At 32.5% G+C, this 25,065-nt stretch overlaps 1 protein-coding gene across 2 annotated transcripts; it reads right to left on the reverse strand.

The window, feature by feature from the left end:
* Window positions 1-38: 38 nt before the first annotated feature.
* LOC106119090 (serine-rich adhesin for platelets) lies at window positions 39-24,273 on the reverse strand. Of its 2 annotated transcripts, none has more exons than XM_013313953.1 (5): window positions 24,041-24,273; window positions 5,981-6,146; window positions 5,739-5,899; window positions 733-5,646; window positions 39-640 (listed from the first exon to the last, which is right to left on the reverse strand). In XM_013313953.1, the coding sequence occupies exons 2-5, from the start codon at window positions 6,057-6,059 to the stop codon at window positions 371-373; spliced, it is 5,424 nt and encodes a 1,807-aa protein (XP_013169407.1). In that variant the 5' UTR covers window positions 6,060-6,146; window positions 24,041-24,273; the 3' UTR covers window positions 39-370. The 2 variants fall into 2 exon arrangements, with proteins under 2 accessions (XP_013169407.1, XP_013169406.1); XM_013313952.1 differs by having other exon boundaries at window positions 5,739-5,908.
* Between the last annotated feature and the right edge of the window lie 792 nt (window positions 24,274-25,065).

A 25,065-nucleotide genomic window follows, 5' to 3' on the forward strand; every position in this document is an offset into this window, starting at 1 on the left:
TTAATGTTATTATTTTTATAAAATAAAGACAATTTCCAAAATAATTATTTAATTTCGTGTACTTATGTAGCTACTTATAAATGTAATTGATCAATCGTGTTCAAAATATTGCCTCCGCGTTATTGCTAGCAATATCTTGATCACAAGTCGAATATTATCCTTAATCTAGTCATGACAAATTTTATCAGGCATTAATCCGTCTTTTTGACATTCTTAGCCAATTGTCACCGAGCAACAGACTAGAATTTCTATCAAATACGTATCGATTGTATGCTTTAGTATTACTTTCACACGTATTTCTCACATTATTTAATTTTTAACACTATGTTTGTTTTTACATGAGCTTAAATTAACGTTGGTTATTTTTCAATTACGCGATATTTTTCGTCTCAATTGGAATTTCTGATCTCCCAATCCATTGATTAGAAGAATATTTACACGCAGCTATCCTCAACTTTGGTTCGCATCTTCTACTCACTGACCAATACACATAATTGTCTGGGCAACGATATACAAAGCCTTGCAATTTTCCTCTTTTAGAAATTTCACATTTCAATATGGCCGGCGAACATTCTTCATTTTTTTCAAATGGAAAATGACCAAGTCCAGTACACCCATATTTATTTTCGTTTACAGAAATCTGAAAAAAAATTACAAATTTATATAGAAGTAAAACATATTCATGCATTATTTAGCAATTAAAATATTATTTACGATAATCATAATACTCACAGTTTCCTTGCTATTAAGATTTAAACGTTTTATTCTCCGGTTTTTAGCTATAGCACCTTGGCATTTCTTTGCAGCTTTGCTTTCCTCAACACATTGAATTTTACTTTCGTCATAAATTGTACCATTTGGACAATTGAATGTTGCTATCTTCAGTTCGTGGTTATCATTATTTTCTATACATTGATAGAAAAGATTACAATACTTTGGATGTCTCTTAAACGAGGTTGGGCAAGCGTACAAATATTGATCATCTTCAGTTTCTGGACAATCCTTCACTGTAGAACCTCCTTGGGTAGTTGCTTCAGTGTTTTCTGTTGTTGATCCAGTACTAGTTGGAGTAGCTTCAGAAGTAGAAGTGTTTGTTACTTCAGTGCTCGAGTCTGTACTAGATTGCTGTTCTGTAGTAGATCCCGGTGGTGTAGTTTCTTCTGTCACACTCGCAGTTGTCGTCGTAGGTTGTTCAGTAGAGGATGGTTCAAGAGTAGTAGACGTTTGTTGTTCAGTCGTACTTATTGTCGCCTCCGTTGTAGAAGTAGTTTGTTCACTTATAGTTGTTTGATCAGATGTACTTGAAGTATTTTCACTTGTAGGTGTATCTACTGTTGTGGTTGTAGATTTGTCACTCTGGGTGGTTGTCGTATCTGTAGTAGATTGTTCGCTGGTGGTTGTTTGATCAGAAGTTGTCGTAGTTGAATCAGTTGGTCTTACCGTGGTAGAAGTGATTTCAGTGGGTGGCACAGTTGTAGAACTATCAGTAGATGTCATAGTTGTAGAAGTGGTATCAGTTGCAGTTGTAGTTGAAGAAGCCAATTGACTTGTTGATGACTGTTGTTCTGCAGTTTGACCTTCTGTTAGGGTGGATTGCGTACTAGTTGTGTCACTACTAGACTGTTGGGGAGTAGTTGATTCGGTTGTAGTAGTCTGAGCCGTCGTTGTACCCTGTGAAGTATTATTAACTTGCGCTTGCGTAGCACCACAGTTACGTGGGGGATAAACGGATTCTTCATAGTTACAAGTATCAAGAGCGGGGTCCCAAATGGTGCCTTCTCCGCATTCAAAATGAAAAACTGAAAATTTTTTTCCATCGCCATCCCAATCTACACATCTGTAAAACTTTTTGCAATCACTAGGATGGGGATAAAATCCTGCTTTAGTGCAGGTTATATTTTCATTTGTAGGGTTTTTCGAAGTTCCTTCTCCAGAATTACTTGGAGTTTGCGCCGTTGTGCGTTCTGTGGAAGTAGAGAACGTTGTAGTCTGTGTCGATTTTGATGGGGTTGCAGTTTGTGTCTGCATTCCAGACGTTGCAGTTTGTGTCGTTATTGTTGATGTTGCAGTTTCTGTCGGCGTTGAAGACGTCACAGTTTGTGTCGTCGTTGACGATGTTGTAGTTTGTGTTGGCATTAGAGTTGTCGCAGTTTGTGTCGACATAGAACTCGTTGCAGTTTGTGTCGACATTGTTGTTATTGATTGAGTTGACGATGAATGTGTAGATAAAGATGCACTGGTTGTCGATTGACTTGACGCTTCTGTGTTTTCGCTTGTAGTTTTGTTACCACATGACCGATTCGTAACATCTCTAGGATGATTGCAAGTTAAGATGTCTTGATCCCAAATAGTACCATCACCACAAATATAATCGTATCGAACAAAAGTACCTTTCCCGTCGTTAACACATCTATAAAATTTCTGGCAGTTCTCTTGATTTCCAAAGTAACCTTCACTTCTACATTCAGCTATATTGGAAGCATCTTCTTTAATGGATGATGATTCTGGAGTCGAAGTGGTTGATTTTGTTGGCATAGTTGCATCCGTTGTCTTATGTTCTGTATCTACATCAGATGATGAAGCAGGAATCGTGGAAGTTACTTCATTTACTGTTACTGATTGAATACTGCACGTAGAATTATCGCTATCATGATCACACGCTTGGATATCTTGCACCCAAATTGTTCCTTCACCACACGTAAAGTCATATTTTATGAATCCCTTCCCATTACTAACACATCTAAAGAACTTTTTGCAATCTTTTGAATCTGGGTAAAAACCTTCTGCAGAACAAGTATTACTCATATCAGCCAGATCATTATTTCCTTGAGTGGAACTTTCTTGGGGTTGTGTGGTATTGTAAGTTTCAGTACTACTTGGCATAATAACTGATGATGGTGCTTTAGTTACTGAAGTTGTAGTTGAGCCTTTGCATTTCTCATTTTCAGTAGACGCATGATTGCAAGCTTGTATATTTTGATCCCAAACTGTACCTTCACCACAGCTAAATTCATACATCAAGAAACTTCCCTGTTCGTTTCTGACACATCTATAAAACTTTTTACAATCTTTTTCATCGCCATAAAAGCCATCGGATGTACAAATGTTGTTTCCTGTTGGTGTCGTTTTTATGGTAGTTGGTGATTCGGTTTCCGTTTGTCCAGATACATTTTTATCAACTTCAACAGAAGCCGTAGCCACAGTTTGTGTAGTCTTAATGGGTGATGATGTGGTGGTGTTATAATTGACTGTGCTGCAGTCCTTTACTGACGATGCATGATTACATGCTTGTATGTCTGAATCCCACAAAGTTCCTTCCCCGCAAGAAAATTCAAAACGATCGAAGCCGCCTAAGCCGTTTTCGACACATCTATAGAATCTCTTACAGTCATTTTTGTCCGCCATAAATCCAGCAGATTGACACTGCAGACCTTTGTCACTGACAGGTACGCTATTGGTAGATAAATCAACAGTGCTTTGTACGGGTTGTTGAGTTTGATCGTAACTCTGTGTAGAGTAACCACTCTCAAAGTCGTTAGAAGTAATCTTGGTTGGTGTAGAATGCGTCGCAGACACTTCGTTTTGATTGTTAAAACTACCTCCACACTTTTTCACAGCCCATGCATGATTGCATGCTTCTATTTCAGGATCCCATACTGTACCTTCTCCACAAGAGAATTCATATTGTTTGTAAGTCCCATCACCGTTTGATACACATCTATAAAACTTTTTACAATCAAAGTTATCTCCAATAAATCCGCTGTTAATGCAAGAATTGATTGTATTGGAACCAGAGACTGTTATATTTGATATATTTACTACCGTAGAACTTTCTGGAGTTTTCATTGGGTCTTTGTCAATGTCATTTGATTGGCTATCAAGCAAATGGTCATCGTTTGCAGGCGGAGGCAAAGGCAAAGGCTTATTATCACTTAACTGCACAGTAGTTTGCACAAGTGATACAGTGGTAATAATTGTTGACTCTGTACTAGAAATACTTGATATTGTTTGATTTCCGACATTATATCCGCAGTCCTTTACTTGCCCAACATGGTTGCATGCTTCGATACTTGGATCCCATGCAGTTCCATCGCCACACAAATATTCAAATTTTGTAAATCCGCCATTGCTATTTTCTACACATCTGTAAAATATTTTACAATTGTTTCGGTTACCCATGAATCCAGCGAAATTACATATTTCTTGGCTTCCATTTAATTTGGCAGGTTCTTCAACTATTTGAGTTACTACTGGTAGCACAGTAGTTGGTCTTGAGATATCATGTTTGTCGACATCATTCCAATTATTATAACCATTATTGTCGTTTCCATTGTCGTCCTTTATTGTATTCGATAACGTCGTATGCATGTTTTCTGGTTCGTAGCGTTCGGAAGTGAAACTGTTAGAAATACCTCTATCTCCACATTCTTTAACCATCCATACGTGATTACATGACTCAATGTTTTTATCCCATGCTGTGCCTTCACCGCACTGAAATTCATGTTTGATAAAACTACCTCTTCCATTTTCGACACACCTGTAAAATTTTTTGCAATCTTGCGGGTCACCCATGAAGCCAGATTCGGTACATGCATTATTTGTTACTTTATAATTTGGATTATTTGTGCTGTAAGAGGTGTCATGTCTTACCGCATCTGGTTTAAAAGAACTTGTCTTTGTGATTGTTTCGTAAGACTGGGTGATGTAACCTAATTCTTTTTCTGTGATAGGGTAATAGGTTTGTTTTTCTTGGCTGTTTTGGCTGCTTGGTATTTTAGTAGTCGCATTCTTTTTATCATTCGAGGTTGTGTCTTCTTCGACGTTTATTTGTTCTCCATAATTACTTTGATGTGAAGTACTCAATGGCAAATTAATTGTAACTGGTATTTCTGTCTTATTTGACTCAAAAGTAGATAATTGTTCTTCGTTAAGGCTGTTATTTTTTTGAGAATAATATTCATCATCCTTAGAACTGAAGTCACCATACGATTTATCACGTCCGCAACGTCGATGGTGAACAGCCCACGGATGATTACAGCTTTGTATATGATCGTCCCATATTGTTGATTCACTGCACATGAATTCAAATATTTTGAATCCGCCTCTTTGATCATTAACACATCTATAAAACTTACGGCAATCTTCGGTATCGCCCATAAATCCATCGTGGACACATTCATTACCCAATCTTGCTGTTGTAATTGTTGTCGTAGATCCGTATTGGTTAGCAGTTGGCGTCCATTTAGGCTGTGATGTTGAAATAATTGAAGGGAATGGTGTTTGAAGTATCGTTGTCGGGGTGTTTTCATTTGTTTGAGCCTTAATTGTACTTTGAATCTGATTAGGTGGTAAGTATGGACCATACCCAGGGTTTTGGACTGCAATTGGAATTGGAGTAGGAAAAGTTGCATATGCACTCGGCAATTCTGAGTTAATAGTTTGTTTATCATATATAGGTTTTCTTGTAGTAATAGGAGATGGAAATTCATGAACAGCAGGTTCTATCTCATTATCATTGAAGTGTTTTACTGGAGCTGTTATAAATTGGAAGGGTCTACTGGATCTACATTCCGATCGTTTAGTATTCTGTGGATGGTTGCAAGATTCGATTTCTGGATCATAGACAGTTCCCGGACTACATTGAAACTGAAAAAAAAGAAATTAATTATCGTTAATTAAGTGAATTAAAAATATAAAAAATAACACCATTAATGATTCGATATTAGCAAAAAAAGTACCTTGACTATTGTAAATTTCCCCCTTGAAGCTTTGATACATCGGTAAAAAAGTGAACAGTCTGTCGGTTCTGCTAGGAACCCTTCATTATAACATGTAATTGGCTCAAGCTTAGGTCCAGAATACAATTTCACCACACGACCACGTGGATGTCGACTGTCATCTGAGGAAGCTAAAGAAATGAAACTTTTTAAATATTCAAGGAAAATTGAATTTAAATAAAATTATTTTTAATAATACCCACTAGTGTTATGTTGTGCTCCTTTTATTATTACGGATTGTGTTAGTAGAACAATGTAACATCTTAATAAGTATCTTTTCATCGTGATTTTGAAGGTATCTTTTGCAATCAAAAGTCACAGTTTTTAAAACGTTTTTATAAGTAAATCATGTTTGTTGCATACAGCAATCTGAAACAAATAAATTGCAAACATATGTTAATGAAACTTTGCTATTTATATTATTAGGAAAAACATTATCATCAATCTGCCCTTATCCCTATTGAGGGTTGGCACAGTATGCATTACTCCTTCATACATCTATCAGCCGTCATATCCGAGTCTACGCCCCTCCTTCGCATATCCTCTTTCACACAATCATTCCATACTTTTTTTGGTCTTTATTATAAGGAAAAACATCTATATGTTATTTATTGTGTAACGAAATTAATAATCTCAAAATATATTATATGTATTCCCATTGTCCTAATTTACTATATTTTATCTTTATCAAACTTAAAAATTAAATTTTTGTTTATTCCTGGTTACATGTAAGTAAACAATTAGTTTTTATGTATATAAATTAATCTTTAGTGATTCAAGTAGAGTATATTCACTATTCTTTTTATTAATATTATAATGTGGCAAACGAGCGAACGGCCACCTGAAATCGCTGAAATAGCGAAGTGACCGTTGCCCATAGACATACGCAATTGCTTATGCGTTGTCTACCGTTAATCGACGGAGCAGAGGATGCACAGAAAGAAAATATTTTCCCTTTCCATGCATCCTCTCATCCGGAAAGTTCACTTCCACTTCCCATCGTTTCCATATAAGAAAAAAGGTGGGAAGAAAAAGAGGACTAAATTAGGCCTCTGGGACGCACATTCATCAGACGAAACGCGGAATTGCTTCCACTTCACGCCTGTCTTCTGTGTGGTCGTGGTATGAAAGCGAGCCGGCCCAATTCGTGCGAGATGTTAAAGCGGGCTCCACCACTGTTATACTAATTTATAATATTCTTTACTAATTTATTATTTATGTCATTGATGATTAATCAATTAAGCAAATAAAGACGGTACTACACAACTGTATGCAGTTATCTCACCCATTGCCATTATCTTGGCAAGGATAGCCAAAGCAGTACTTTTAAACGTGCCTGCATTGTTGATGATAAGAAAGAATTTCTAAGTTAATAAAATAGAAAAGACTGAAGTAAACGATAATGTACGTCTCTAATCAATTGAAAGTGCCTAAATATCTAAGTTACAGGATTCCAATCCATATATCTATTAATAGACACTAAGGCAATAGACGCACATAGCTCGCTCTAATTTAATGTAAAAATTGTATGTGCTCCTTTACACGGAGATATGTGTGCCTTTTTACAAGTACATTAGACTCTTACTAGTTTGTAAAAGGGATGAGGTTGTCTTATTTTCAAAATATTTTTTAGTGTAAAAAATTCTATTCTCTATTTCGAACTCTTCCATCGCTGCTCATATACACTATGAATATATCACGATGTTAATTTCTGATGTTTCAACGACCAACATATAAATCCCGTTTTAAATGTTCTCCAAGAACCTTATAGTAAATTAAGAAACATTAATTAATAAGGTAAAAGATATAAAACATTCTGAACAGATTGTAAGGATTTAAAGAATCTGAATTATTTTGCCGGTATATCAGAGGGTTATTTATACTCTTGCATTTTGTACTTATCAGTAAATAACGTTTCAAGAGGTTTGCAAGTTAATTTAATAAATGTAAGTTAACAGTAACGTACTGTTAACTATACTATACTAACTAATTTGCTACTTATTAGTTCTAATATTATAAATGCGAAAGTTTAGATTTTTACATGGAGGGCTGGATGGATGGATGTTCATTTGAAGGTGTCTCCAAAATGTCTCAACAGATCTTTATGACATTTAGCAGAGATGTACTCGTAGAACATAGTCTGGAAGAACACATAGGCTACTTATTAAGGTTTTTTTTTTAATTTAGAGCCAACAGAGTCGCAGGCAACAACATATAAAGTGCAAAACTTACAACGCTCAGTCGAAATCACTCTGCGTGTCTCATTCAAAAAAATTAACATATCATCACGTTCAATGACAAATTGATTATCGCAACGACAGTAATGATTACCGCAGAATAGTAATGACCTCGCTTAACCCCACGCGAACTCTCGTTATATAAAATACGGTAAAACATACAATCTAGTAATACATAACTATGTACCTGTAATAAGTACACAGTAACGGTGGAACGTGAGACAATAACTCGTTGATGTCTTTTATATGGAAAACCCAATGCACAACAAATGTTTATGTAGCTTTCTTTTTCTCGCAGCTATGCTTAAAGTTCAATTGAAAAATAGTAAAATCTAACCTGATTTAATGAAATATAACAGTTTTTGTTATTAAGTTTTAAAGTATAGCTTAAATTATACGACTTCAAGTTATTTATTTTTTTAAAGTACGTTTCCCAAAAATATTATTATAATTTATATACAGTGACATTCGCACATAAATATTTAAAGTATCCTATTTGTCAAGCGTCCAGTAAAAAAATAAACGTTTTACAAATGTAACATAATCACACGCGAACCCGAATGGTCGGCAGTGAATTTATTTTACTGGTTCCTTTTTATCTTATTTGCGTTAACATATAAATGTAGTAAAAACTCGTTGCATGTAGGGATTAACGAAGCGCCTGCTATTTTCAAGTTTACACGCTGATCACACAAGATTAAATAAAACAATATAATGGAGCTACAAAAATACATTTGTACCTTACTTTTAGTTTTACCTTGAATTTTACTAATATCAGTACATCATCATCATCATCATCATCAGCTCACTATACTTCACCACTGAGGGGCTTAGAGCCTACCCTAAGTTAGGTCAGGGTTCTTCTGGTTATCACTATATAAATTTTGCTAACTATAGTTTTAAATACAACAACAAGAAACATATTCTAAATCCTTCCGTACTTACAAATCCTACGGTTCATTGAACCTAATTTGAGATTCAGCTTCCGCATTTTTCCTTACGAATCCTTAAATAAAAGCATTCAATTCGCGTATACATGTGGCCCGATAAAGTACAAATCGGACAACGTGTTCGTGACCGCCGCATACAAAATGAATACCGAGACAGTAATGCTAATCGCACTGTATATCGGCTAGGGGCCCGTATTTGGCGATACATTAGTATAGTAGCACACAGCCTGCGAATTTTATATCAAAGTATAGCTTAAGTACATCTACAATAAAATTGAACTAAACTCAATAAATACCACAAATTACTTAAACTCCGATTTTTTGTAGTTATTAAAATTAAAATATAGCTATCCATTTTAATCGCTTTTATAATTATGTAGCTGTCACCCGCAGCTACGTCCCTGCGGAATTAAAAACTTTTTTAGTGGCCTATATCTATGCCAAATTTCAGCAAGATCCATGTACCCATTCTAGAGATAGCTTCTAACACACATCTATCCATTCTTCCATCAATTCGATACATTCAAACATTCACATTTATATATTAGTAACAAGTAAAATAGATCAAATACAATAAAGATAAAATTTAATATAATAATGTTTTAGAGATATTTTGTCTTGCCTTAGTAGTAGTGAACGATTTTATAAATCTGTATCCATTTTTTATCTGCCATGATTTCTTTTTAATCTACTTTCAAGATTCTCGTACGGCTTTTAAGAGTCATGGAATATTTTTAAGAGTACTATAACAATCAATAACTCACATCAGACGTTTATAACTACTAAAGGATTCGCTTATTTCCCAGGACTCGTCCAATAATTCCCGAGGAATTTTTCTAAAGGTCACATGTGAATAACCAGCCTTTGTGAGCGTATCGGGACGACATAGTTCATTGCCGCGCGTAATTATAGAGTGAATCTGCTTTGATACTGGCTGCTTGAGATATCTTTATGAAAAAAGTATAAAACACGTTGGTTTCTTACGTTTTGAATGCTTAACATCTTATAAAGTTAGATTAAAATTACCTAGGATTGTTTACCTTTAGTGATGTCATAATATAAGATCTAAAATATCGGTGGTTCTAAGTTATTCTGGAAAGTAAATACTTATGTTCTACATCCATGCCAATTTTCAGCGAGATCCAAATAGCCTGTAAATATGGAGATTTCTGGAGATACCTTCTAACTAACAAACATCCATCTATCCATCCAAACATTCGCATTTAAAATATTATTAAGATTCATAATAATGGATGTGTAAGCCAGACATCAACTGAAAACAACTGGAATAACTTAAAAAGTGTTACCGATTGATTTATGAAAATAATGATAAAAAAACCATAAACTCGCCGATATCTATTTACGTACAGCAAAAAGAGAAGCTTTAATAGTTGTATTCGTTACGATTCCTTTTACTTTCATTGGTGTAGTTGCATAAGGCGAGGCGCCGAGAGCGGCCGGAGTCAATATAAATTGATTACTCGGCTGCATTATAAACAGGTTGCAAGGGAAGATTCCCTTTCCAACAGCTGTGGTCAGTACTGCATTCCAGCGGCCGTCAGATCCACTATAGATTGTGTTGATGTGAAGTAAATTACTTAGAATTAATAGCATACAGTAGTCGTAAACTCAGTTATTGTTTTTCCTTCATTAAGCTATTCAAATTGGTGTTTTATTTTCAATATGGTATTCAATATTCTAAATGGGCCATTATATTTATACTACCTGTCGCCCGCGATTCCATCCGCGCGTAATGATAAAAAAAACATATTACCCTATGTGTTCTTCCAGACTATGTACTATATGTATGCCAAATTTCATCAAGATCCGTTTAGCCGTTCTAAAGATACCTTTAAACAAACATCCATTCATCCACCTAAATATTCGCATTTATAATATTAGTAAGAAGTAAGATGTTTACCATTTTTTTTGTACACAATGAATAACCACGTGCAAAATAATGCAAGCGTATTTAATAAGTACCTTGTATTTTTACTTAATAATTTTTGAGCAATTAACCACGTGAGTACAAGTTCAGTACTTCAAGTTCAATAGCAGGGTCATGGTCAACGTCGCGGTATCGCTACTGTCAATTCTTGTTTCGTCACTCTGTCATCGCGTATAATATTAATCGTATTTATGTCACAGCGGTGTTAAGCCTTCAATTACGTGTCGGAGCTCGATCAACTTCAACGACTTTTACTATTTGTTTAGTAATTAATTATGAAAATTGACTTTAAGATTAATTTATCATTTTAAGCCTTTAGTTACATGTCATTCATCGTAGACCACCCAAGCAAATAATTTACAAATAACTGTAGAAAACTAAAAATGGCGTTAATTCTGACGTATTAAGATTATAAATATTTTCTTATTTAAATAAACTTATCATATGTCTTACGAGTTAATAATGAATTAATTTATTTTATGTATTTTGATAGCCGTCTTAGACGTTCATCTTATATATAAAATTCTCGTGTCACAATGTTCGTCCCATACTCCTCCGAAACGGCTTGACCGATTCTCATGAAATTTTTAGAGCATATTGAGTAGGTCTGAGAATCGGCCAACACCTTTTTTTTTAATCCCGCGCGGACGGAGTCGCGGGCGACAGCTAGTATCTTTATAAAGGTTTTTAACTATTTACTATTAATCTCGGCATTTTGAATTTCGAATGTCCGTAAGGGAAGGGGCTTTTAGGTAAACTAATAAGGACTTTTGTTTCTTTTTTTTTTAACTGACTTTAATATTGAAAGTTGATATAATACGCATAAATTAGTATATTTTATTGTGGTTTATGAGGTATTTAATGCTTAATTACTAGACCAACTATTATAACTATTGATCGTTAGTGGGTAGTGTGTGGTGGTGTATGTGTGTGGTGTGGTTAGTACAAGGTACTACGCACCGGATGTCAGGGATTTTGTACCGTTTAAAAGCATTTAATATTAAATGTTTGTTTAATTATTATCAAGCATTACTGACAATACTTGGAAAGAAAAACACCAAGAACGATCATAAGGATATGTGATTTTAATTTTCCTAAAATTATTTACATGCATAATTTTTACATTAAATTATTATTTTGCAATAAATAAATATACCAACTAACTAATCAACTTTTATAGTAGTTGCATTTTACTTCTGTATTTGATTTTTTGTGTAACAAAATCTTTTGTCAAACTTCCTATTGATGTTTGCATTTGATGCTTGAATTTATTTACGCTTAAAATTTTAATAAAGAAGACATTGCGTTTATCGTCAACTTGTAGGTAGTTGAAAAAAAGTAGGTTAAAGAAACGTTGAGAACGAACGAACGAATTCTACATATATTATTCAAATAAACTATTAGTGTGGTTTGCTTAATATTTGCGGTATTATGTTTATTGGTTTATCACACTTAAGAGTTCACTGGCTTTGGCGATTTATCTGTAAGTATTTTTGCAGTTTATTGGATTACACAATTGTTTAATTAAATAATTACATCAATCATTTTTTTCATTTAATGTTTCATCATCATCATCATCATCATCAGCTCACTGTACGTCCCCACCGAGGGGCTCGGAGCCTACCCTAAGTTAAGGGTGTTTAATGTTTGGTACTTAAAAATTAAATTCATTTGACAAAATACAGACAGAACATTTGCAAGTACCAAATATTCCCTTTGTTAGATATTTATAATATCATTGACTGGACTGTCAAAATAAACAATTACAAACAACAAAATTACTGAATTACAATAAAACTAGCTGCTGCCCGCGATTCCGTCCGCACGAAAGAAAGAAAAAAACTTAATAAGCAGCCTATGTCAGACTGTGTTCTATATGTGTGCCAAATTTCATCAAGACCCGTTCAACCGTTTTGGAGATACCTTCAAACAAACCTCCATGCATTATTGTCAATTTGGTTTACAAATAGATAAGTACATCGTAAACTCCGATGTTGTTTGTCGTGGTCATCATCCCGTTATGTAGTCACAGTTTTCGAGATCCGTAGGTATTGGCTTCAGTCCACAGATCCATATTCAGTGCCTTACCTTATCGACTTATCTATCAAGATACCGTATACTTGCAGTTTTCCTATTAACGTTTCTACGTAACTGTGACTAAGTCCAACTCAAAGCTTTTAAACGTTTCGTATCTCATACATTGTAATACAGCCAAAAACATGCACGCTTGACTTTGTTTTCTTATATCAGAATGTATGGAATTGATTTTTTCCAAAATCTTATATCTTTAAATGAGCAATTCTTGTATAATTGGAATCTCGGAATCGGCTACAACGATTTTCATAAAATTTAGTACATAGGGGGTTTCGGGGGCGACAAATCGATCTTGCTAGGAATCATTTTTAGAAAATGTCATTTTATCGATAATCAACTTAAACATAAACTTAACTTTTTCTATCGGTAAGATCGAAAAATATTATTCATATTTCATCATTTTATTAGTAATTCGTACTTAAATATAATTTACAAAAAAACACAATTTAAAAAAAATACCGAGCAAAGCTCGGTCATCCAGGTACTGTGTTATTAAAAGCCGTGTCATTAGCTCATATATGTCTCCACTGAAGGTAGGCTCACTCTGAGTTAGAGGATGATTAGGAGTTAGTCAACCACGCTGATCCTGTGCAATAGTTGAGTACAAAAATCTTTAAGGTTCTAATGTGATATGTATAGATTATATAGGGATGTTATACCATATTATAAAACTGTTTTGTAAAGACGTGAATTGTGTTCTAAGGTTTTTCATGCCATGATCTCATCAATGTTCACACGTATACCTAATTACAATACAATTTATTTAATTGTATCGTGAATCAGATATATGATATTTTCTTAGATTATAATTACTATTATTTTATTTTATTATTAATACTATAACATTGATTGAATATCTGAATATGTTTAACGTCACGTTGGTGTTAGATATGTGTTGCAACGATGATGAATATCATGTCGGTATAATGCTACAAAATATTAGATGTAACCAACAATTTTTTTTCACATTGTTAAAGTAAAAAAAGGGTATGGTATGGCATCTCTGTTAAAGTAAATTGTTTTTTGTGGACAGTATCATTTTCTGGATTATAAGCAGATGTTCATATTTCACTCTGGATTATTAGTCATTTACTGATTTTTAAGACAATTTTAATTCTAATTCGTATCCTCGTTCTTATTTTCACAGAACCAATCCACTGAGCTTTAATTTTAATAGTTTGCCTTTAAATATAATAAATTTACTCTACATTTAAACTAATTAGCTATTGTTTATTATTTATAATACCAAAGTTCCGTGTATAATTATAATAAACCGCTTTGATTTCCGAAATTAATTAAATTGTAAGATATAAAAGACGTTATCAGACGATACCACAGTATGATATAAGAGTGGCATTAATTCATTCAGACGTAAATGGCTTAGTTTAGCAACGCGTCATGGACGGGAAGTTCTAGAGATGTTATCATCGTCATCCGGTGATTCTGAACGCTTATCGTTGTGAAACCAATATCTCGGCTACTAGCTTTCTTATTGTTTCGTCTTAATTGTATAAAGTGTTGTGATAATAGCCGCGAAATTTGGTTCAATGGCAAACTGAGAACGGCACTAGACAACTACTAGTAGTAGTAGTGATAGAATTAACCGCAGTTAAACTCATTCTAAGGGCTGCAATACATGAACAGCATCCAACTACTTCTAAAGATGTGACGTCAGAGTACATCAACCTCTATTGTTCGTTATTGTACATTAGGATGATGAAGGAAATTAGTATGCATTTTTTTAATGTTGTCTTCTTAGGATTTCAATACCAGTGTGTACTAATTTCTGTTTGTTTTGTACACGACAAACAATTGCGTCATAAAGGGTTTCTTGTAAACTTAAATTTTATTGCTATCATTAAGAGGCCAACATGAACTTTTAACCACTTAAGTATAAACTAATAAAGCTAGCGTTTTATTTTTACGTGAAATTAAAAATTCGTGTATGCATTTTTGTTACTTTTAGCATTATAAAGATGATATATAGCAGCATTTTATGGTTTCGATTAAAAGAAAGCCCTTTGCAGATATAATATTTGATGACCGCATTATTTTTATGACAATCATAAAACCATTGTGCTTTGAACTATAAAGTGAAAGATAATAAATGAATGTACTAAACATTGATAAGTTATCCTAAATTCTGGTTTTTATTGTTGTAAATTATAAAATTCAATAACATATAAGACTTTTATTCATTTTAAACCATACTTAAATATACTTATAGGAAGTCATTTTTTTCTTTCTTATTTTTTAATCTGTCCCGAAAAAATTCCCGTTAAATAAACGTATACCAAGCGTTGTTATTTAATTGTTTATAGACAGTGTCATAAAAATCAAATCTACGTAATTATGAACGTTTATGAATTTGTCTTCAGAAAATATTTGTTCAAACAACCGTTAAGCTGATTCCAAATCATCAACATGGATTTTTTTCGCTTTTATGACATTTTATTACTTTATTTAATGTTCCTTGATTGTCAGAAATTGGCCACATATCCAGTGACATTGTTTCAGAGGAAAATTAGAGGGAATTGATGCTTATATATAGAAATGGAAATATTCATTTGTTTTATTCAATACTGTGGTATTTTATAATTAAAATTCAATATAATTTTTAATTATTTGAATTATACACGTAATTCTTACTACTATTTGAAATGCGAAAGGAATGATTTTTGTTAATATGTTTATTTCCAGAACAGCTAAACGAATCTTGCTGAAATTTGATCATTGTCAAACACACATAGGCTACTCACAAGTGCTTTTTTATTCTGCACGGACGGAGTCACGAACAAAACCTAATGTTAAATAATATTGAAACGTTGAATTCTATATTTTGGTTTACACAATTTGGCACAACTTCTCGTAATAATTTAATTGATAGAAAATTTATTTTATATAATATGTTAGTTGTATGTAGAATATATTTATGTGTAAAGTATGGATCTCAACAACCTAATCAAAGAACCCTTTTTACAATACAGGATAATGTCCGCTGTACTTTTATCTTTATCCCAATCGTTTGGGACAACTTAATTAAAAAATTCAATTCCAAATCCGAACATTCACACCTCGATCACATCTTTACACATGCGATTTAAAACAACAATTCTTTAACGAGACAAAAATAAATATGGTAAATACGTATTTCTTAAATAAATACAAAAAATCTACTTTAGTATAGAGATGTAGAAGTTTTTTTCAGAAAAAAATATGAATAAATAGATATGGACGGTTTTATGTTGAAATGTAAAAGATCTTAATTATCTGACGTCCAAAAATTTTATGCCAATAAGATGATAAATTTTTATACAAATGAATAATGGTTACGAATGAGCGTCGGTGGTACTTGACTTGGAATGTGCCGGTCCTGGATTCGAATCCCACCATGTACTAATGTGTTTTTCGATTTTAGATATTTAGATATTTACATTTATACGACGTTCTTACGGTAAAGGAAAACATCGTGATGCAACCTGCACATATCTGAGAAGAAATTCAAAGATATGTGTGAAGTCAACCAACCCGCACTTGGCCAGCGTGGTTGACTATGGCCTAATCACCCTTAACTTGGGGTAGGCTCCGAGCCTCTCGGTGGGGACGTTTAGTGAGCTGATGACGAAGATGATGATGATAATACTATAGTTATCATAGACAGTTTATTTTATTTCATATAAAACCTTTTGTCCTTGAATTAAATTTTCCGCAAAATTTACATTTCCAGTGTTTTTAGAATATAATACAATGATGTACTATTTCGCAAAACTCAAAGTATCGCATAATTCTGTATCTAATTTGCATCGGCTTCTCAAATGGTCATAAAAACATACATTGTCTTCCTTAAAACGATACGAAAAACACAAGACTTTTAGTCCGTAATGTTACTTTATTAGGACAAAAAGTGTTCATATTTGTATTTGCTGGCCTTAAAACAATGCGCTATTACATACTACATACGGGTTTTTGATAGAATCTTTTAATTATTTTTTTTTCTGGATGTAAAATCCTTCAAAGGTCAGAGACCGTCTTAGTCGCGCCGCATGACGCCACATTATTTGCTATTATTAAATTCGTAACGCTTCATTAAACATTTTTTGTTACTACATTCTACTTGTATACTACAAACGATTCTTCTGTAACATTAAATTCTTTAAATTATATAACGATATAAACATAAAAAAAAACTTTGTCTAGTTAAGGACTAGTTTGGCAATTCATTGGACAATTCACTACAGATGGTTATAATAAAATCCATCGAGAATCATTTTCAATTCTCGATGTTAGTTCTCATAGAAAATTATATTTATCACGTTAAAATATTTGGAAAATGAGTTAATCTTTTTAAATTATTTTCAAAACTGTTACATCTTAAACCTTTCCAACGGATCCATACAAGATGTGTTTAGAATAATTTAATATTGAATCGATATAGCGGAATCTTGGCATTGAACTTGCCGCATAAAGACCCACTTGGCTCTATTGCCAAATAACAAAGTACTCAAGGTCTTTATTGTTCCAAATTTCCTTTTGTAACACATTTCGTTCAAACAATGGATACCTACAAAATGGACCAACCTACTGTTAGGTAGAAAATCCCAAAATGTGCCAGTGTATTGACGCAACACTAGCCTTACTAAATGTCGACGTTTGTGTCCCCTCAATATTAATTCTGACATTGGACTTTGTAACGAAAGCACGTCATTCGCGCCAAATGATTGTAACTAATAATGACTAAAAGTACTGATCATGATTATGGAAATTTATGGGAAAAGATGGACGAGAAGATACGTTATAAAATTACGATCCGTTATAGTACTCCTTTTTTTTATATCATAAGGTGGGGTGATGAGCAAGCAGCCACCTGAAATCGCTGAAATAGCGAAGTGACCGTTGCCCATAGACATACGCAATTGCATATGCTTTGCCTACCTTTAATCGACGGAGGATGCACAGAAAGAAAATATTTTCCCTTCCCATGCATCCTCTCATCCGGAAAGTCCACTTCCACTTTCCATCCTTTCCTTATAAGAAAAAGGGTGGGAAAGGAAATAGGACTAAATTAGGCCCCCGGGACGCACACTCATCAGACGAAACGCGGAATTGCTTCCACTTCACGCCTGTCACAGAAGTGTGGTCGTGGTATTTCACCGGGCGAGCCGGGCCAATTCGTGCGAAGATATTAAAGCGGGCTCTACCACTGTTAAGAAGACTCCTGCAAGATCATTAAAATACAAATATATACATAGAGCAGATACATTAATAATTTATGTAATAAAAATAGTAGAGCACTCTAAGGTATTTTATCGTTGATAAAAGAATAAAAGTTGATCGATAAAAAGTAACTTAAATTTAAACAAGTAATACACTCAGTCTTTAAACCTTTGAATAAAAACTGCTTTATTTTCATCGAGTATATCTACATATTACTAACCATACAACACTAAAGTATTATTGCACAACGCGATAGTGCATTACAGTTCTCTTGTAACATTCCAAGCCTATAGAATGACTGTGCTGATCATTTTGATAACAGCTCGACAATATTTTATATTCGTATTCAATTGTAAGAAAATGTAATTTGCATAAGCTCTCAGGCCCGTGGACAAACCTATCCAGTTTTGTATTACGTTCATTTTATGTAAACGATGTCGCATTTTGTTTAACAATGATGTAAATTAGATTATACTAGGTTAGTCGCATATATTATTTTCCACACTATTAAAAGTACATTGAATACGCGAATTTGTTCCAACTGTAAGTAATTTAATTCCTCATGGTAAGAATCTCGTTTCTTTGTAGTAAAACGTAAAGGATTTAAAAGCAGTTATTTAAAAGCATCAAACATCTATCTTGCTATAAACAAGTAAATCAATGGGAATCTAAACGTTTCCGACGTTATAGATATATTACAAATCAATTTCCAATACATTTAAAAGATAATAAAGTCGTATACAGTCAATAAATATAATATATAGAGTCGATAGAGTTGTTCAACTATTTGTTTTCAAGTTTATTCAAAAAATTTACATAAGATTCACATAACGAAATTGAATCGATGTCCTTTTTAATTAGTTCAACATGTTTTTTTCTTGCTTTTGGACAAATTTAATGTGATTTATTATCTATGCATAAAACATTTTAGAAATTACGACTGTTATGAATAGCGGTAACTAAACGCCATCTGGATTAAGTTATCGGTTAAACGAGAAAAAAAAAACGCTTTTAGATATTTATGGTTAAAAATTCGTACTTTTTATCCCTGTGAATTAAAACTTTTTCTCTTTTTATCAAAACACAATCTATGAAAACTCGTAGGTACACTAGTTAAAATATATGGAAAAAAAAATATTTTCGTAAATTGTTTTGCTAGTTAACAGTAAAAATAAATCTATACAAGTGGTTAATTAACTTTCATCATATTTTTGTATCATAAAAAAGGTATAAAACACGATCAATTAATCGCCATCATTAAAATGATAAACTTTAACCATATTCCGCTTAGGGTTATCAAAACAATTATTAAAGGATTCTGTAATATATTCGTGAGCCGAAGTGATAGTTTACCGTTCGAACATAGATATTGTTAATGGCATACCGTTTTCTTAGTACCGACAATAACATTTTTTCTAAGAATTTAAGGTTATTTTTTACATTAAATTAGCTGTCGCCCACGACTCCGTACGCGTGGATATATAAAAAAACTTAATTAGTGTAGCCTATATGTTCTTTTAGACAATGTTCTCTACGTATGCCAAATCTAATCCATATCACATCCATCTAATCATTCGCATTTATAATATTATTAAGTTAAATAAAGAGCAACTCTTCGATGAATAAATTCGAAAAAAAATACATAAATAGTATCCTATGTCCGTCTCCTAGCTCTAAGCTGCTTCCTCACCAATTTTCGGCCATATCGGTAGAGCCGTTCTTGTGTTATAAATAGTGTAACTAACACGACTTTCTTTTGTATATATGAAGATGAGCTAGAAGATGACCACACTCCCACCTGATGTTAAGTGATGATGTGGTCAAAAGATGGTACGCGTTAGCTTAATAAATTTATGTGTCATTGTAACTGTCAATTGTAAAATTTAAAAAAAAAAAAGAATAAAATTTTCTTCTATAAGTCGATCGCATGTTCGGTACAGTTCCATACAAGGCGCTATATAATAAATAAAACATTCAGAAATAAAAAATATAAAAGTTGCAAACAAACCAGAATGTCTATGGTTTGCGACTGGATGTACCGGCTTGGTAATTTTAAACTCGCAGTCAGTTGCAAATTGTTATTATTAGAGATGTGCGTTAAAATACAAAACGAGGCAACACATTAAGGATAATAACTAAGGGTAACCCATAAATTGATTTGACTTATTACTGGCAATAAAGAAAAAGAACTGACATCTCTATGAAATTATGAACCTGTGTTGATAATTTTTAACACAACATGTTTTAAAATAATTGCACATGAAAGTAACATTAAGGTCACTAGTTTAAATCGATACATTGTTTTTCTTAAGTACTCGACTTTTAAAATCACGTAACCATTTCAAAATTCTCAAGAATAAGGACTATTTTGTGTAATATTTTCTTATTATAGATGTACGAACGAGGATCAAAGAAAAAAGACACAATTGAACAAATTATTATCACCCACAAGTTTATACGCAATAATTCTCGTGGTTTATTATGGTGTACTGCATTTCTGAGGTTCGTTTTATAGGAAAATAGTACACTCTGTAATCAAGAATGACCACAATAATAACATTGCTGAGTCTAGACACCTGCTGATAAAAATAACATACCCGTAGCCCAAGGACGGTGGCTGCGACACAGCGATACTTTACTTTTTTTAATAAGCCCAGAGATAATTATGGTTGAGTGTTGATTTTTTTATTTGAAAGCTTAAACTCTTAATTTAATGATAGCATTTTGTGAAAATTGCTCACAAGAAATCTTACATATATAATAAATCACTGTGCAACGCATAGTTCTGATGTTCTGAGTACTATAAAATAGAGTCAGGTCTAATTATTTTAACGACTACTACACCGGTCTCATTTTCGTATGCTTAAAGCATATACAGTACTATAAGATTATATTGAAAGTTAATTTCAAATATGTCGTTAATTGTTGTAAAAAAAAGTTTACATAGAAATATATAAGTTTACATAAAAAAAAATATCTGCCTAAAAACAGTTCTCCTATAACAAGTGAATGAGCGTTGAAGTCTTTTCAATAGCATAGTTAAGTACATAAACTTTTTACAATGAGACTACACTAAAAGTGGTTATGCCTGAGCATTATGGATTGAACCCAGTACCCAATTATTGTTTAACCATGACCACTAAGCCTTGCGCTCACGGCCGCGTAATAGATGTATTTTGAAAACAATGAAGTTCTGTAATAACGAGTACAAATCGAGTACAATGGGCTAGATCAATTTGATTACATTATACAAAAAGGTATGCTGTAATATTTGTTTAAGAACACTATAATATAAAAGTTTTTCATATTTTCATAGTAATACAAGTAAAGTATACTGTAATGTTTTGTTTTAATTATTAAAATTCCTGCAACCTGTATATTAGGTTCAACTTATAAAAAACCTATATTTAGAAGTACGGAATAAATAGTGTAACGCTTTTGATTTTGGGTAACTCTATTAAGAGAGACTGTGCGTGCGCTTCATTATAATCATCAGTTTACTATACGTCCCCACTGAGGGACTCGGACCCTAAGTTAGGGGTGACTAGGCCATAGTCAACCACACTGGCCTAGTGCCGGTTGGTTGACTTAATACATATAGGTGCACTTAAAAAATTTAAAATAATAGCAGTATTCAATAAACATTATATAACAAAAGTAAATAGACTTTAGTTAATCTTCCATTTACGAATTCGTAAAAAAGTACACAAGTAAAAAGTCTTACTAAATTAAAACATTAAAAACAAAGAACGAGAAATTGATCCATATAAAAGTCGTACAGATTTAATACTGATGGATCTATATTTAATGGACGTCATTACAAGATTACATAGTAATTACCTCATATTATTGACGTAGAAGCTGCCGCTAACAATGATTTGTCTTAAATAAAAACAGAGCCAATTATTACAGGCTTTTTTCTCATAACCTATAATTATGAATACGAGTAACTAGAGTATATAACCTGTTTTTATTCATCTCTCATCGTCTTGTAACATGTTTTTTTTATATATATTTTTTCCTATCAACATACTAGTTGGATATTATGATTATTTTTATAATGACTTCCACTGCTGAGAAGATTTTTTATGAAAATGCTAACATTTTTGTCTATAACAGATTTAATATTTAGACCTGATTCAGTAAATAAAAAGGTACATTAAATAAGGTTGCAATTTCTAATTTCAATACAAAAGTATCGTTATGGAATGCACTTCAGATTTCTTTCCAACGGTGTTACTTTAATTGTACTAGGTCCTTTATAAATATATAATATTATATTTAAAATTTAAATATCGTTTTAAACCTATATGTATTAAGACTGAGTGTATATTATATTCTATCAGTTCTGAGTCATTCATAAACTTACATAAGGCATTAGTTTTAATTGATTCACAATTAATTGTAATTAATGTGCATTTATGAATATCAATTGATATGTTTACACATCATCTTACTAATTGTATCGAAGTATATCGTAGTTTTAGATTATTTTAAAATTTTCTTTTATAAACACGTGATTTTTTCGAAATTTTCAAAGTTCACAGCGTTTTAGCAGACAACGACCAGAACAATTTATATATTGAGGAAAATTAAATTTTTTTTATTATATTTCATCGGAAAAATGTGTTTGAAATTCCAAATGTTGGTTGAACAAACAAAAGAAGGATAAAATATGAAAGAAACTTAAAAAAATAACGTGAATCAGTATATAACATGGAAGAAGGAAGGAAGTTTGGTATCAAGAAATCAACAAAAGTACAAACGTTAACATCAGTCCACCCCTTTTCGTCATAATATGTTTATCCTTATTTTAGATGTTTTTATTTACGTTAATCATTATATCTACCATTTATAGCGTATATTCTATTAAATAGACAGAACAAATACACAGTTGATTTGTTTTTATATTATCTGTGAGAAATAGCAATATCTATGGTTCCGTTAAATTCACAAAGAATGCGAATATTTCGTGTTCAAATGAAATCATAAACGTAACTCAATATCAAATGAGATAAGTAAGATTTACCGTAAGTAATGTTTACTCAGCAAACATTAAGGCGCTAGTATTTGAAAAAATTAATTCAAATAAATTGCAAAATTATGATGATTTGATACTGTGCTTGGAAAATCACGAAACCGTTATCGGATAATTCGGATATCTTTGACTTAATAAATCTTTATTAAGTATCCACTATTGCTACGTAATATAATAATATTTCCATTACGGATAACGGATTCGCACTTGTTTTGACAAAGTTAACTATCGTGAAATATTTATATAATTGAATTTATACTTATAAATACGGTTTACTACTTTATACGAAATATAGGAATTCATACGCTCGTGTTTACGTTCTTAACCACCCATAAATAAAGTTTGGAGACATAATAATAGGGTCAGCTTTGAAAAAACTACGCAGATGTAAGTAATCTTTTTCTCTTCAATTATTTATTCATCTTAGAATCATCTTTAAAAAATCACTTAGTTTTTGTTAAATGCACTAGTTATTAACATTTCATAATATTTTCATGAAAACATAGTTACACTATACAATTTTTAAAAATCCTAAAATTTTGTAAAAATTTAGCTAAAATTTAATAAAAACTTTTTATATTTATTTAATTTTCCTGTCAGTTTAAATGTAAAAGTTTAAAAGTAATTTACCTTAGATTTTTAAATGACTTAAAATTTGTATTGGTACAAGAATATTAGGCGTACGTTTTACGAAATATAATATTCTAGAATGATTATAAAATGCACAAATTAAGGATAAGTCATAGCTTTGATTTAGTAGACAAATGTGAGAGAATACTCACCTGATATACAGAAAAAAGTCCACGCTCACAATTATTAGGTTTCTGTCTTATCTACAGTGTTTTGTTTCAGTGTGAACATTAAAACCTCTTTCGTAATATCGCGATTTATTACTTAAAATTTTGTTTATATACTGTGTTTAAGATGAACTTTCCCGCGCTCGCGTTCGTTAGGAAATGGCGGGAGGTTTTCGTGTAGGGGCTGCGATACGTCCTTGCAACGCGGGCAAGGTCTCACCGGCTCTATGTATGGATTGGACGCGCGCCGAGAATCCTTCGCTTCTTATACTCAACGCACGACTATGTAACAGATGCAGGACTTACCGTAATAGCGATGCGAACAAAAAGTACAAATAAAACAGAGCAAAAAAAATGTATAAATATGTAATACTATAATAACGACTTAAATATTTTAAATTTTAAGATGTGCATATTCATTTTTGGTTATAAACCATTACAACAATTAATCGTAATACATAAACTTAAACGTCTTAAGCCGCATATCGTTATCAATTTACAGTTCTTAACAAGCTTGTTTTGAAATCGAAAGAAATGAATCTGAGGTATCGCGAGTTTATAAATCTTGATATCATTTAGGGAAAAGTAAGACGCATCGATAAGTGTAACATAAACGCATAAGCGTACAAAATTGCATTTCGTGACTTAAAACGGACTTAATGTGCAAGTAGGTTACATCAATTTCATTGTCTCCAAAACGCTTAAATTTTAAAAGGATGCTTTTGCAAGTAGTAAACGATTAGCCGAAATGTGGGAAATTTTAAATATCTTCTTTTTATTTGTCATCGAACGTAACATTTCATGGTAAGCGAAATCAAACATGATTAGCCCAAATTTTAGTAAGATGAGAAAACTTTGAAATTAATTTTAACTTTGAAATAAATAATCTTATATTAAGCTTAAAAGCTTTTTTATTAAGAAACATAGAAGTAAATAGAATACGAATGAAATGAATACGAACATACGTTGAACAGGACTATTATACTAATCATAATTATTGTGTTCATTCT

The sequence above is a fragment of the Papilio xuthus genome, unplaced genomic scaffold, assembly GCF_000836235.2.
Source record: "Papilio xuthus unplaced genomic scaffold, Pxut_1.1 DF827542.1, whole genome shotgun sequence".
Lineage (NCBI taxonomy): Eukaryota > Metazoa > Arthropoda > Insecta > Lepidoptera > Papilionidae > Papilio > Papilio xuthus.

Bases quoted from the DNA above. Each gene is read 5' to 3' on its own strand.
- LOC106119090 (XM_013313952.1), bottom strand. From the start codon at position 6,059: ATGAAAAGATACTTATTAAGATGTTACATTGTTCTACTAACACAATCC. The intron at 5,909-5,980 runs GTGGGTATTATT...TCATTTCTTTAG, and splicing joins AGGAGCACAACATAACACTA to CTTCCTCAGATGACAGTCGA. The intron at 5,647-5,738 runs GTACTTTTTTTG...CTTTTTTTTCAG, and splicing joins GGAAATTTACAATAGTCAAG to TTTCAATGTAGTCCGGGAAC.